General features: G+C 37.4%; 1 protein-coding gene across 1 annotated transcript; it reads left to right on the top strand.

The window, feature by feature from the left end:
• The first annotated feature begins 6,274 nt into the window (after positions 1-6,274).
• slc44a1a (solute carrier family 44 member 1a) lies at positions 6,275-14,819 on the top strand. Its single transcript, XM_026302388.1, has 16 exons — positions 6,275-6,531; positions 6,794-6,880; positions 8,190-8,332; positions 9,400-9,536; positions 9,719-9,812; positions 10,274-10,443; positions 11,015-11,104; positions 11,236-11,381; positions 11,653-11,839; positions 12,576-12,744; positions 12,872-13,028; positions 13,172-13,255; positions 13,349-13,486; positions 13,570-13,806; positions 14,075-14,149; positions 14,386-14,819. The coding sequence occupies exons 1-16, from the start codon at positions 6,508-6,510 to the stop codon at positions 14,404-14,406; spliced, it is 1,959 nt and encodes a 652-aa protein (XP_026158173.1). The 5' UTR covers positions 6,275-6,507; the 3' UTR covers positions 14,407-14,819.
• The last annotated feature ends 1,368 nt before the right edge of the window (positions 14,820-16,187 follow it).

The following is a 16,187-nucleotide window of genomic DNA, read 5'->3' as shown; positions in this document are numbered from 1 at the left end:
AAAAAAAGTTTTATGGCATTAGGGACAACTTTAAATGTCCTGGCAGCCTGATATCTTTGTTTTAAAGGAGACCAAATAGAAGAGATTCATTTAAGGACCAAAATACCAGCAATTCATTTCCTAATATAGTCATTTGTCAGCAGCATTTAGTAGAAAGAGAAGGAAGGCAAAGCCAAAGATATTTACACTTGATATCAATGAAATTATATAACAGAAATGTTTAGTTGCCCAAAATCCAGAGAAGATTTACTTCAACTTTAAATCTGTAACACTCAATAGCACCTCTATAGTCTCTTTTGTATGACCCAAAGTCATGTCACATACAAAATGTGACTAAAAATATCAAGCAAATTTTTTTGTCAACAAAGTCAGTTGCATAAAAAGAGCAATACATCAAAGCAACATGGACAATCTAAGCACAAGAGAGAAGTGGAATTAAGCCCCCACCAACTGTCCTTACAACGCTGGCCTCTAACCTCTCGGTCATCCAGATGTGAGGGGAGGCTCGGGATGAGTCTTTTCTTAAGGGCCTTGCTGGGAAACTGTGCACTGCTCTCACTGCTGGCTCTCCAGGGACACAGATGGTCATAGTCAAGGATCTAAGTTCAGAAAGACTATGTAGAATGTCACATGATGCGTTCGGTGGTTATGCTGAGTGTAGTGTAACAAAATGCAGATCTTTTTGGTCACAGCTTCCATATGGATATAGTTGATGATTGAAGTGCAGAGACCAACACACATCATGACTCAAGCTATCCACTCATTACCTCCCGTGGATGTCCAACACAAGCCTATAATTTTAAAGACTGGGCCTGCCCCCTCTGCCAATCTGATCATCCCGCACGACCAGAGGGCAACTGGTCTACATCATGATCTGATCCATCAGTGGTGTTGTGCAAGCACATGTTCAATCAACAACATGTGTCACACTCGATGCTCATCAGTCGTGTTTTTGTACTGTATATGTACAGTTTTTGTACTGTATATGCTGCAAGAGTACTGACACATTGAAGTTGGAGTATTAAAACAAAATCTTGAACGAGATTGAGAGTTTACAGCCATGCTGGCAGCTCTGGCCCAGTGATACTATAATCAAACTGCAAGTATGTTACTATGCACACAGTAATGATGCTAACATGCTAATGTTTAGCAGGTGAAATGTTCACCATGTTTTTGATCTAGGCTACATGCTAGAATTTGCTAATTAGTGGTAAACAAACAACTGTGGATGATTTCATATTTGATTATATGTGTATAACTGTCCAGATATTTGTCATAATACATAATGGACAAAATTAAATTGCAATCATTTGAACTCAAAAATGTCAACATCAAGAAAAGGATCTGATCGATTTCCCTTCCTAGAGTAATGCTACTAACATGGTAAACAATTCACTGTCAGAAAAAAGTTTCATCTACTCTGCAATGTCTTTTTTGACTATGACCTTACAGATCAATCATTCTCTGCTTTTTTGTCATAATTTGTGTGCTGTACAGTTTGTCTTTACACGCCAGACTCAGTCTAGTCAAACATTATAGAGGACAAGCATTCACATTCACACAGGCATACAGCATCACTGGTCACATGCCTAGAGCAGTCACATACATGGTTAAGAAAGACCTATTCATGATTCACCCTAGAATCCCCCACTGTTCAACCCTTTGGCTTCTTAAGTGGAGCAGTGAGGGCCCAAAGGAAACAGCCTCACATTCCTCACTGATATAGTTTATTATTGGAAAAATAAACCAGTATAATTCATGGGCATCGAAGAACACAGAGTGCCCATGTAGGAAAATGTAGGTAACTCTTATAAAGGAAAAAAATCCCATAACTGAGTCATTTTGAGTCCTAGTATATACAAAGATTGCTTTGAGAAGATTTTGTTTCACCCTTTTTAAAGACTTCTTTAAATAACTGTTTTCTACTGTACTTGCCTGGTAGTTATGTGACGTTACTAAAACAGATCTCGGTCACATTCACACTCAAAAGAAAAACTAAACAAAATGCCAGAATCTCAGCTGAAGAGCTAAAAATACGTTCAAAAAACCACACCAAGATCTGTGCTGTTCTTTCCTGCTGCTATGCCCCGTGGTTAACAAACTCCTTTTCAAAAGTCTAGAGTCATCGCAATTCAAATAACAGTGTTTGAGGCCTGAGTGGGAACAATATTCTTGAATGAAACATCCCAATGTAGGTGATGCAACTTGAGAGCATGTAGGAAGTTAGCTCAGGGTTGCGCTCCTGTCCTAAATTGAAAAAACATCTTTAATCATTTGTTGATTTTGACATGCTTTGCTTGTGTGAGTCTAAACACAAGACACTGCCGTGTGAGACACCATGGGGGCCTTGGCCACTGAGTATGAGTTACCGTGGGAAAAAGGAAGTACAAGTTATTGAAGATACAAACAACAAGAGGCTAAAAAGAACTATCTAATCTTCTTAAAAAACAGCCTGTGTGTGCATGATACAAAATGGAACATGTATGTGATTGTGTTTGTGCATAGCTCACTTTCTGTGTGTGTCTATATACCATATGTGTGTTGGTTGAATGTTCAAGTGGAAGATGTCAGCTGGGCCTTATATTTTTATGAAATACTGAAAAATGCTGTCACATGCTGAGGAAAGTCCTATCTCTGTTGACTTTGTGTGCCATCTGCCCTTTGTTTTTTTTATTCACACTCTAATTTTAGAAGCCACAGAGAGTAATGACAGTCACTGCATTTGTACTGGATGGCATTTGATCAAACACATCAGGAATGATTGTATACTTCACATTAGCAAATAGAATTATGTAAATATCAACCTATTAGGGCCATTCACTGGGAATGAATTTCATTGTTCACCAGGCTTCAACTGTTTTGCTTTTACATTATGATTATTTTGTGTCTAATCTGTGCAAACACCAATATCCTCTAAAGATTCAATATCTAATTTTTGTGTTTCATGTAAACATGCTGTACCATTCGTGTTTGGATAAACCCTTATCCTGAATCATTGTACCCACCATATACAGGTTTTTTAGAAAATAGGATACTAATGTAGACATAAACAGCCTATTCTAAACAAGACCTTAATGATGCCCTGAAATGGACACTTCCACTTCCCAGAAAAGTGCCCTCATGTATTGAATCTTTAATGGTGACCCAATCCTGCACAAAAAGGAATAAACAAAAACTCCAACCAGGAAAACTATCCCCAAATGTCCCTTGCCTCTTTAGCTCTCCCTTTGGTCATATTCCAGACATCTTGGTTGGTCAATATGAATGATATATTTGAGTTTTGTGTCTAATGTGCAGCATGTAGATTGTAGTTTGTGTTCTCTCCAGGCCTTTGTAGTCAAGAGAAAGTTGAGTGGTCCATTGGTGTGGTTTCTTGGATTAGTATTATTTATATATTTTTATGGTCTACTTATGTTGTCATTATGTTTCTCTAAATTGTAATTTTTGATTGTCAATTGTGTGCTCAAATCTACTGTCTGTTCATCATGGCAGCTGGATCCCTCTCCTCAGATACTCTGCACTCAAGGATTTTTGGAGTGAGGTTTCCTTTATCTAACTCAAGTATTTTAAATACAAATTTTAAAACAATTTCAGGCTATTTTGTGATAAATAATATTGAACTATTTAAATATAATTGGCCTCAATTGATTCTCTTTCCAAATCAAACAGCCTTTCTCTCATTAAAAGACATCCTAGCAGTTTGTAGTTTATATTTTCAACAGCAAGAATGATATCCAGTAAGGAAAAAATCCAATCTCTTAAAATTGGTTGTGTGTTAGAGCTATGCTTACCTGCATCTGAGCAGACAGCTACATGTGGACCAAGGCTTGGCAACAACAGCTGGATTCCATTTGTGTACTTTAGCTTAAATACATGCCCCATAATCCTGTAACCACCCACACCTGAGCACATTCTTGTACACACTTAAAATGTGTACAGGAATGCACACAGCCATACCTACAAACTACACATAATAGCCATATGTACATTAGACATAACTGGAGCAAATCTTTCACATGCTGATACTGAAAAATAACTTTTCTAACCTTTTTAAAGTATTAAACTCAAATTCTGGTTTGTGCTGATTTCACCACCCCTTCCATCCATTTTTGCAAAACAACAAAAAAAAAGTTGCAATGTAGAGACTCCAAAATATTCCTTGTCTTGTTTATGAGGAATGATTCTTGAGCTTGGACCAGACCCCGTGAGGGCCAGAATAGTGACGTACTACACCCCCCCACACCCAGGATACTGCAGACCATATGCTGCGCTGGCATAGACTCTTCCAGTAGTGATCCAGGAAAATGTGTTGTCCTAGGACACTGTTGCCACAGCAGCATCAGCAGGACAGACTTGAGACCAAGAGTGAGAAGACAAGGGGCCAGGAGCTGTTTCATCATTCAGTTATGTTTATATTGTTCTGCTCTGGAAAAAATCTGTTTCCTTACTTTTTGTTTTGTTTTTAATACGCATTGACACAATAGGAGATATTAGCATTTTAAAAGGCTGCCTGGACATATCTCCAAACGCACAACTGTTCCTTCATAGAATGGAAAGTGGATAAGAATGTCACAATTAAATATTTACTTTCTCTTCTGGTCTTCTCTGCAGTGCAATAGAAACATTCGTAGTGCATTAAGAGTAGGAGGAAAATAAAACAGCGTCACCTCTTCTTCAAGAAACTGTTTGACATTCCAGCCCACTCAGAAAGTGTACAGCTCAGAAATCCTTCACTATGAGGGGAAGAAACCTCTCGAACCACAGCAGGGCTGAAGTGACGCTCCATGGCAAAGATGCTGCTCCAAACATCTGAACACGGTTAGGAACTGTGTTTTTCTAAATAGCATGCCTGACCAGCTATAAGCACAGGGCAAAGTACATGGATAATGAGTACCGGGACAAAAAATGGTTGTTCCTAATGCAGAAGTCATGATGCACATGGGCACAGTTTCCCAGACATAAAGATCCAGCACAGAAACAGAATTTCCCTACATGACTACCTTTTGCTTCGACTTGTAAATATGTGTGCCTCTTAGGGGAACCTTACCACATGCATTAGATTGCACAGTCTCAGGCAGTAGATATCCCCACTCAAATGTCTGTGAGCAAGATGAAGTCCTGTAGTCCCCCAGCAGCAGGGCCACCTGGGGCTGTCTGTAATTAAGCAATAAATTAGCATTAAGATGGTTGCAATAACATGACACAAACTACTGGGGGCGACAAACTCTGATACTTTTGAGTTTATTTAGCCAACCAAGATTAAATTTGTATTTTCATCACTCAAAGTACATTGTCAGCCATTTTGATACATTGAAAATAAAGATGTTATACTAAACTGCATGAAATTTTCAAGAAAGGCAATACAAACTACCTCGTTACTCACCTTTCTAGGTCAAATTGGTAGTTGCTCCGGAGAGCTTGTATTTTAGCCAATTAAGTTTTAATAGTCTTTTTAACCTTTAATACTTCTGTTATTAAGAGTCTGGTTACAACTATGAACTGTGGTCATCTAACATACTTCACAGTTACTTTGTTACTCCAGCAAACGGCGCCAAATTGGGTTTTGTCTGCAGACTGCCATGCTGCATTCAGCGCGACTTGTAAAATTTTAAAACCTACAACAATACAACAATAGTTTTGTTTTTGGTAAATTTCAGGGAATTTTTATGTTATTCTTAACATGTACACATTTTTTAGACCTCATTGCTGTCTACAGTAGATAGGTAGGCTACACTATGCAAAGGTTTCAGGCATATGATGTAAAGTGAAAACACTGGAAAATAATTTTAAAACGTAGGAATAATAGTCTTCATGTATTAGTAAACATTAATTATCCTATTACCAATGCCTAAAGACACACACAGTTATGCTGCTATATTTGCGTTCATGTTGTGTAATGACAAATAGCCTAAGGCATCATAATTTGACATATAGCCTAAGGCATTATAATAGACTTTGACCATAAATTCATGCTTATTTGCTACTTTTTATTTTACACAAACAAAGGTTAACACACCAGCATGAATACAAATACCACGAATTAGTTAGAAAATGTCAGTTAAATGTCAGTGATAGATTTTATCAAAAGCCAATTAAGTCGAGGTTTTAAAAAAACGTAAATTATCACGTCACTTAATAAAGTGAGAGACTGCTCTTGACCTCATCTCTGACACTTCGCCAAAGATCGACCAAGATTTTTAAGACCTAAATAAAAAACGTTTATAGCTTGTTGCACTATGAATCGTACATTTCTTGTTGCCCCTGAACGCACCATAAGAAGTTTGACTTCTTCCGCGTTTACCTGCGTCCCTAAGTGAGGTGATTTTTGCAACATGGGCGTTTGCCAGTGAGGAAAAACCCGCAGCATTAAAGCTTTACATTTGCGTCCTTTACGTCAGTTACAGGTAGAAAGAAAAGAGAAGGGGAAAGGGAAATAAACTATTTCCTCCCCTTTTTGCTGACAAAAACAAAGTTTTGTTTTCATTCGGCTGAAGCGTCTTGTTTACAATGGGATGTTGTAGCAGCACGGAGGTAAGTTGGCTCAAATATAATGGAAGCTGCTGTAAAACTTGAAACCCTGCTTCACACATAGTGCGCGGCGCTATCGTCACTTCTTCAGCAGTAGCAGCCTCTTTTTTTTTTTTTTTTTTATAGCAGCAACAATACAATAGCTAGTTTGTTAGCTGGTTTGGGAGCAGCAGAGTAGCTACTGCACCGCACTGACAACAGTAACAACAACAATAACAACAAGAGAGTTAAGGATAACTCCTATTTATTATTTATGCCTTGGCAGAGTAAACGTGACTGGAAACCGCTGGAGGAGCGCAGCTGTACGGATATCCCATGGCTCATTATATTCTCGCTGTTTTGTATTGGAATGGTAAGTCTTTGGTTGAATTAGTTGCAAGACAAATGCAGCCTAACCCATCAGTCAGCGCATTAGAAATTACATGCATTAAAGTTGTGGTAGAGGGTGGTTGATTCAGTTTTATGGGCATTCTGCAGCATGCTGTGGAGTAGGTGAACTGTTTTGCCTTATACAGAAAGGTGTAATATTTTGTCCACCCTAGAGTCATATTGCAAAATGAATAAAACAGAGCAGTTTTGTTTTATTCATTTTGCAATATAACTCTAGGGTCTACGTTTTATTCATTTTGAAAACACAGTTGAATCAACACATCTCTAACACACCATGAAGCCAGAAATTGAACATTATCATCTCCATGAAGAATTTACTGCAGGACTATAGTGTTAGACCTCATTAGTTTTAGCCAGATGTACCTAATAGACTATGTGTGTGTAGTTATCTATGTGTGTGTCTTACATGCTTACAGGCTAAAAATTTGTGAGTGCCTAGAAATAAAGTAAGAGAGAGAGATCAGTGGAGTGGGTTTTTAACGTAATCATCTAAATGGCCTGCAGTAAATTTAGGATTGGTTGAACTGGGTCCAGAGATGTTTTGAGCATACTTTATGGTCATTTTGGAGGCTGTGTTGTTGGTGTAGCTTATACACATCAAATGTCTTCCAGTGAGGACACACTCTGAAGCCAGTTGGTGAATCTGAGGGGTCACATGAGTCTACCATTAGATCCTAATGACCCTCATTTACGCTCACTTCACTAACAAGCCTATTCACTCCAGGTGTGAAGTGAAACCAACTCAGGAATGTGGGTCTAGCAACTCTCACCCGATTTACATAGCTCACCTAATCACCCTATTGGGCTAGGGGTGGAGTGAAACCAACCTGAAAGATAAACTGAAGGTTCCATACCAGTTTTCTCTTGGACTGATGAAACTACTCAGATGAGAGTCTGTGAGTCCAGTTGCTATGACTCAACCTCTAGATAACTTCACCTGGACGACTGAGAATCTCCACAGACTTATACAATACCGTACATCTCAGCAACACTGCTATGTACAATCTTCAGAACAACTATAAAGTTCTTTCATCGCTTTCGTGAATCAGTTTTTGTAAAAACGTTATAAACTTCATAGAGTTAAGATTTAATGCAGAGCTATTAGACTGGATTCCATTAATTGCATTGCAGATGCACCAAAAGCTGGAAACTAAGTGCAGATTTGTGGGAAAAACTATTAAAGATGAATATATGGTGCTGTCTTCATATTATTGTGCTGAAACTTTATATATCATGCAAGTAAAACATTATTTAATCTGTGTTATCTGCAGGTATGTATTTGTGGCTATTCCATCACCACTGGAGCTGCCACCAGGCTAATCTCAGGATATGACAGTTATGGCAATACCTGCGGTCGGAATAACACGAAGATAGAGGGAGTACCCCTAAGTGGCCGGGACATGACAGAAAACAAGTTAGTCTGATTTGTTACAAATGGCATAGGGATTTATTTACATCAGATTAATATCTTTTTTATGAAATGCATTATTGAATAAAAAACACTGTATGTGATGCATGAAATCTCTGTTGTCTCTTAACTACTTCTGTTTGCTCTGTTTCGTTGAATACATCACAAACAGAATCAGACCATGTATTAATACTTTCAATACATCCAAGTAGACATGCTGAGCCCTGCTTTGCCCTATGTAGTTGAGTGGTGGCACAGCAGAGACCGTTCTGCATTACATGTGTGCATGCAAGGATTGCATCATGTAATCCTAATCTAATTTGTCATAAACAACTGGTTGATGCATTTCTAATCACTTCAGTTTACTGCCTGTTCTGGCTCGCATGGTAAATAAGTCTGCACTGGCCAGAGCATGACCTACCTAAATTTTACCTGATAATTACAGGTTACAAATGTCATAGCATGTTGAGAAAAATGCATTTTCGCCGTCTGGGTTTGTCTGAGATTAGATATGTTTGAGCAGCTGAATTCATATTTAGCTGGTGAAAGTAATATGTCAGCAGTCACTGCCCTGGTTTCACTGTATTATGCTGCTCATGTCCTTCCTGTAACTATGAATAGTTTAAGAACACGTCTCCCTGTGACTAATTTCCCAATAAGAAAGTCCAGGTTTATGTGAAATTTTTAACATCCAGAAAGGACTGTCACAAATTTTTCTCTTTATTTATGTGAGATGTCTCTGATTATATTCATTCTTTTTCCATCAGCATGCAGCCTGTAAGCCAAGTTTTACTGAAACAATGGGTCATGCTTTATTGATGGGCCGATTGCCCATGGAGGCTTTGAATAAAAGGCGTTTCGGCTACAAAGAAGGATCTGTGTCACAGGGTAGCAAATGTCACCATCTTTTATTTTCTGCCCAGACAGAATAGTCCCAACTGGCATAGTAATAACCAAACATACTGATAATTTCATCAAAGCAAAATTGTTACTTATTTTAGTGGGAGAAAATGGCAGCACTTTACACACAGCAGCTAATAAATCTAAATTTACATTTTTTTTTCTCCTACCAGGTATGTTTTCTTTTTAGATCCTTGCCACCTCGACCTCATTAACAGGAAGATCAAATCGATTGCTCTGTGTGTCTCCAAATGCCCTGCTACTGAACTGAAAACATACGACGATATAAAGAAGTTTGCTTTGAATAATGGTGAGAAAGCTACAAGAGACACATATTTTTGAGAAAAGGTGGCCCAGTGTAACTGTGCTGTTTCAATGAGCGGATATTACAGTCTTTAATAAATGTTGGACTTAAATGGGCTATACATTGGATAAAAAAATATTTTAATGAAACTGAAAATGGAATCTAATTTCTGGCTTTTATGTTTTTAGGTTCTCATCTCTGCTCCTATGATATTTCTGCCACACGATATACAAGCCATTATGAGAGATTCACTAAATGCCCCAAAATCCCTGTACCACCAAGGTAATCAAGCATGTCATTTAGCCTTCAGTAAACTGTTAAGTCTTAACTAAGAAAGTTACTTTGCCTCGTTATTCTTCCGTTTTTCATGCCATCATTATTTCCTGGAAAAGGCACATCCGGCAAAGGCTTTTTAAGGGTTTAGTGCACCTGATGTGGGTATAATACAGTATGTTTACATCTCTGCTGTTTATAGGGGCTAAAGGCTATTTTGTTTGCATTTCTGTGTGTTACACTTTGTTACTTTTGGCATTCTTTTGCTATTAGGTCTACAGCTTATTCATTCACTCATTTTTTTTAATTTACTCTAGGTGGCTAGCTTTGAAAGAGATTTGCACTGTAGAGCACTTACTTATACACATCCCAGGACCAAATAGAAAACATAAATACAAATACTCTGCCATAGTCCATAGTCCTTTGCTTCAAAGACTGTTCATTAAAAAGAAATAAACTCGTGTTTGCAGCAAGGCTGTCCCGGTGTTCCACCGCTGTATCCCTGTGGATGTCGGATGCTATGCTGAATTTGCCCAGGCATTCATCACATTTGTCAGTGACAACACTGTGCTGCACCGAGTCATCTCTGGGGTGATGGCCAGCAAGGAGATCATCATGGGCCTTTGTGTTCTCGCTTTAGGTACAACGCTTGATCACATGTGGTTTTCCCTTAGCATTTGGGTTTCTTTTTATGTGTGGTTATTCCTTTTTTCTGCTGCTCCCACCACACAACTTTAATTGCTCAGGAGGATTCAGTAGGAAGGCTGTTGTAAGAAGGGTAGTTATTTTTGTCAGAATAATAACAGGAAATGACTGAGTGGCTACAGTCATTGTATCCAGTGACGTTTATCCCTCTGGCACTAATTTAAGATCTGCTCTGACTCCTCTCATTGGTATAGAATGAGAGAAAACTGGTGCTATGTCTGCTTCTGTCGCATCTTTGATGAAAGTGTTTGATGTGTCTGGTTTGGGCGTTATAAAAACTACATGACTTATAATTTTTTCTTTTTCCCTTTTGTCATTCACTTTTTTCTGTGTAAATGAAGCACAACCATGCACTTTATTTTTATGCACTACGCACTTTATCTTTAGAAAGGTATTAAATTTGTATATATTGATATAGTATAAAAGCAACTCTTTTCTGTAGTTTGATGTAACTTCTTCCATATAAACAGTGTTTGGTTTAGTTTTTTTTCTTTTCTTGATTTTAGTTCTGTCCCTGATCATGATGGTCGTCATTCGTTACATCTCCAAAGTCCTGGTGTGGATTCTAACAATTCTGGTAGTCATCGGCTCTTTAGGTAACCTTCAGAATCAACATACTGTAAATTTTCAGGCACTCTTACACCTACACCCTTAATTAATTCAATAGCACTCTCAGATGCATTATGCTGGTTCAACAGTACAGGATGTTTACTCTTATCTTTTACAGGAGGCACAGCCATCCTCTGGTGGTTGTACGCTGACCACAGGAATGCCCTTAATAAAAACACCACATCAACACTTCTTGGGAGAGAAGTGGCCTCAGACAATGTTAAAGCCCTGCTTGTCTATGCAATTGGTGCTACAATTTTCACGGTATGTCTTAAGTGCACAGCTACTGTATGGGTGTGTGTATTTAATGATAATGCAATAGAGAGTAATGCATGCTTTTCGAAGTTTTACAGCATACATAAAATACATTAATTTGATACTAAATAAAAAGTGTGTGGGTGGAAGCTTTGATTTGTGTCTTTTCATACATCTGTTTCCTGATGTAACATGAAAGTGTGTTTTTAAAGGAATTTTTAAACTTTATACCTCATTTCAGTTATTTCATAAGATCACTAGTCTTTGTGTAACCATACAGGTAGTTCTCTTGCTCGTGATGTTCTTCATGCGGAAGCGTGTGGCCCTCACCATCTCCCTGTTCCATGTGGCTGGTAAAGTGTTTATCCATCTTCCCCTGCTGGCCTTGCAGCCTTTCTGGACCTTCCTGTCCCTCATGCTCTTCTGGGTGTATTGGATCGCTGTGCTTCTCTTCCTCGGCACTTCAGGTTGGGACAAAAACCGCCAGATTCATAACTGCATTCCCAGTTCAGAATGCTTTTGTTGGTGTATACGTTTCAAACTTGTTTTCAATGTCAATGCACAAACCAGTTTCTAGCATTAGGTGTGTCGGTGATACCATTTGACTAAGCAGCAGAATATTATGCTTTTTTTTTTTTTTTTTTTTTTTAAATTTCAGCATTTGGTCTTGGTTTTGTGGCATGACTAAACTCCCACATTTAGAATCCTGTGCTAGTCTCGTGATGTGGGATGACTGACTCAAAGAATCACTTCTCTCTTTACCACCCACTTGTCCTTCTACAGCTGATTTTTAATTCCACTGTAGTAAATAAAACAGCAGGCCAGCATAAATAAGATGTCACAAGATCACATTTTCTTGCTTCATGAAAACTGTGTTTTGGGTTATATTATGGTAAGTATAGGCATGTAGGTAACCACTGATGATTACAACTGGATTTGCAGTGAATTTGTAATATAGGGGTGAATTGTTGTATGCAATATAATAAACCCTTAAAGTTTTTCTATTTTTCTGTTGATATATAGTGTCATAGTATAAATAATGACAAAACAGCGGTGACATGGTTTGATTTTTATTAATTAATTATTCAAAGTTGTTTAATTTGTTTCCTGGTATAATGTTTTAAATATCAAAGATATATAGAGGCACATCATAAGATGCATGAAACATTCAGGCACAAACTCACACTTGTATTTCCCTGACAGGAACACCAGTAAAGAACAACTCTACAAATCTGGTTGAATATCAAATGCAGGGGCCTTTTCAGTACTTGGTGTGGTATCATGCTGTGGGTCTCATCTGGATCAGTGAGTTCATTCTTGCCTTCCAGCAGATGACCATCGCTGGGGCTGTGGTCACATTCTACTTCACAAGGTATGAAGAAAATAATCTGCATTTTATTACATAGATGGCTTAATGTCTTTGTTGTCATATTTATTTGATAATTAAGTTTTTAGATTTTATGTTTTCAATTATGTCTGCTCCTTTCATGTGGTTTAAGGAATAAGTCCCAGTTGCCAGCAACTCCCATTCTTTCTTCCATGGTACGTACCATCCGTTACCATCTGGGAACTCTGGCCAAAGGCTCCTTTATCATCACTCTTGTCAAGATCCCTCGTCTCATCCTAACATACATTCACAGTCAGCTCAAAGGAAAGGTGAGGCATGACATTATTATTGAAAGTTTAAATTTATGGACTCACATGAAGCCAGTAAAGCTGCCATTATTGGCATTTTTTATATACATGTACGTACGTTGTCTTTAAAATTGCTAACCTGTAAATTCCTTAATTTTTCATAGGAAAATGCCTGTGCTCGTTGCATGCTAAAAGCTTGTGTCTGCTGTTTGTGGTGTCTTGAGAAGTGTCTTGCATACTTAAATCAAGTAAGTAATCTCATATTAGTGAAGGAAGAACATCTAGTATACAGTGGATTCAAGAGCCCAAGTATTTAGTGTGAATGTGTCCAATCATTTCAGAATGCTTACACGGCAACAGCCATCAACAGCACCAATTTCTGCACCTCGGCCCGTGATGCTTTCCTTATCCTGGTGGAAAATGCTCTCAGAGTGGCTGCCATTAACACTGTGGGCGACTTTGTCCTCTTCTTGGGAAAGGTACCACACAAACATATTCATGTGAGATGTGTTCAAACAAACAGACCCCAGTGTTTTCTAACCAGCCTTGCATCTACACTCAGGTACTTATAGTCTCCTGTACAGCTTTTGCGGGCGTCCTGGCTCTAAACTACCAGAGGGACTACACCGTATGGGTGCTGCCTCTCCTCATCGTTTGTGTGTTTGCCTTTCTGGTGGCCCACTGCTTCCTTTCTGTGTTTGAGAATGTCGTCGACGTCCTTTTCCTGTGCTTTGCAGTCGACACAAAGTATAATGATGGCAGCTCTGGACGAGAGTACTACATGGACAAGGCCTTAATGGTGAGATGAAAGCAACACTTGACAATATTGGATAATTTATTTATTTGTTTATTTTACACTAGTGGTTTGTGTAATATCAATATTTTTACTTTGTCATATATTTCTAGCTTTTTCAGTTGCTACAGCCTATATGTTTTTTTAAATTGTCATAGACTTCTAGTGAAGCAGTACACATACTTTGAGGGCAATTTTGTTTGAAATCATATGAGATTTTGGCAACTGATTTAAAAAAAAAAAAAAAAAAAAAAAAACTCTTTCCTTCTTTCAGGAATTTGTTGAAAACAGTAAGAAAATGGGTCAGTACAAGCCAAGTGATGGAGATCGACGGGAGATGAAATCTATGGTGAGTTAAACACATTTTTGTTGTCCTGGACATGTGAACTGTTGTAAATACAGAACAAACCTGTTAAATATTGGAAAAATCATCAATTGTGTGTATATATGTTTATATCTGTTCCCCCATTCAGAGCTAATAAATAAGCTAACTATTAGGTGCTGCACAATTTTAGTACAATGCATTTTTTGGTTGACAGATAATCAGATAATGAAGGAGTAAATTTCTTTTTTTATGTCTTGCAGGCACGAGGGACTTCAGCTTAACACAGTGTTAGAAAGACTACAAAAAACACTAATAATAATTCTAACTTTTGCCAGAGTTTCACTCCAGGGACATCAGTAAGATATTACCTTTTATATAAATATTTAAAACTGTTTCAGTGAAAGATGTATCAAGCTTCATTGTTTTTCTAAAACATAAGTATTGCAAATTTAACATTTAAAATTAATAGTTGTATAGCAAGATATCATTTGGATTTGTTTTTTCTTATTAATAAAATGGCTTTTAGTCCTGTTTTTCTTATATAGGTGAGTTTAACATGCATGGTTTAAAATGTGTTAGCTGCAGTTTCAATGACTCAGTGTGATTTTTGAAATGAATAACTAATCATGTTTTGTCAAAGACTGTTTAGCTTGTTTTCATACTTTTATAGTGAAATAAAACACTTAATGTGAAATGTGTGTTTTTTTTCTTCTACTACTCTAAAACCCTGCAGAGAGCCACATAAAGTATCTCCTCTCCAACCAGTTTATTGCAGATCATGTTTTTGAGTTTCAGGGACCTCCTCCCCTCCTCCTTTCAGGCTACATAGATTCCACTGTTTGAAGTGAAACTTTTTGAAGAGTATAAAGTCCTTCTTCCTGATGTTGTACATTCTTGTCACTGGGAGAGCAAATTATTTTAAACAATTATAACATTTTAAATTTATCATGCAGAAGTAAGATCCATTGGACCCTTTATCTATTTTGCCTTTGATCAGTCAGGTTGTAAATGCTGTTATTTTACATTCAAGGAGCTGCTGATACTGTGTGACATTTTTAGGATACAGTAGTACTTAATGTCCCATTGATAGTACAGTCGTCACAGTAAGGGCATTTTAATGTCGCCAAATATGACATGTAGTTGATACTAAAATTTATTTCCCACTTAAACCTTTTGAATGTATCAATAAATTTGTCTTCCAAATGAATGTCCTTTCTAACTTGTGTGCATCAAAATGAATGTTAAATTCCATGTCTTCGATTAAAGGCTATTAGTCGAAACAAAATGTAAAAATATGCATCTCAGAGATTTTCTTCTGCCTACAACCTTTCTCAGCTAGAGCACAAACAACAATGGGTGACTGAGACCAGTTGTCCGACAATGACGCATGAGCATAATTGACAAAAAGAGGGAGACTTTGCTCCAAATATACAGCTAAACTTCAACCACCTGAGGGCAGCAAATCCTGTAAAATGAATGATATTTCTATTTTTTATGCACCAGAGAGGATTTAAAAAAAACAAAATTAAATTAGTACCTTTTTTTTTTTTTTTAAGAGTTTTCTGAATCTACTAATAAAAACTAAATCATATCCACATTTTTATTTCTCATCAACATATTGGACATAATTCTATATTTCCTGACTTAATTTTGATCTGATAAAGTGATAAAACTGAAAATGACGTAACAGAGTAAAACAATGAGAAACCTATATATTTGGGGAAATGTGTTTGTATTGGTACAACTTAACCTATTAATATCTATATGAATACTGTATTTTCTGCAGAGTTGGCAATAACCATATTTGAAGGTATTTCTAACACACATTTTCACCACATTTTTAAAATATCTCCATGCACAAAGTTAAGCATTTTTGAAACATGTTAAAACATTCTCAAGGTAATACAGTATATACAGTATGATTTATTTTTTTCCTTCAAGATTTAAAATATCCATGGAAATTATCCAAGTTATCTTGCTGATTAGAAATGTTAGTAATCTTCCTAAAGGTAGGCTGGTCTGCCATAAATCTGTTTCCCCAGGAGTGTGTCTACAATCTACT

The sequence above is a fragment of the Mastacembelus armatus genome, chromosome 1 (genome assembly GCF_900324485.2).
Source record: "Mastacembelus armatus chromosome 1, fMasArm1.2, whole genome shotgun sequence".
Classification (NCBI taxonomy): Eukaryota; Metazoa; Chordata; class Actinopteri; order Synbranchiformes; family Mastacembelidae; genus Mastacembelus; species Mastacembelus armatus.
This window is presented reverse-complemented; position numbering and strand designations above follow the sequence as displayed.

What these genes read in the sequence shown, in the direction of transcription:
- slc44a1a (XM_026302388.1), top strand. Translation starts at nt 6,508, where the DNA reads ATGGGATGTTGTAGCAGCACGGAG. An exon ending in TCTCTTCCTCGGCACTTCAG is followed by an intron (nt 11,840 to 12,575) that starts GTTGGGACAAAA and finishes TTTCCCTGACAG; the next exon opens with GAACACCAGTAAAGAACAAC. An exon ending in GACGGGAGATGAAATCTATG is followed by an intron (nt 14,150 to 14,385) that starts GTGAGTTAAACA and finishes TATGTCTTGCAG; the next exon opens with GCACGAGGGACTTCAGCTTA.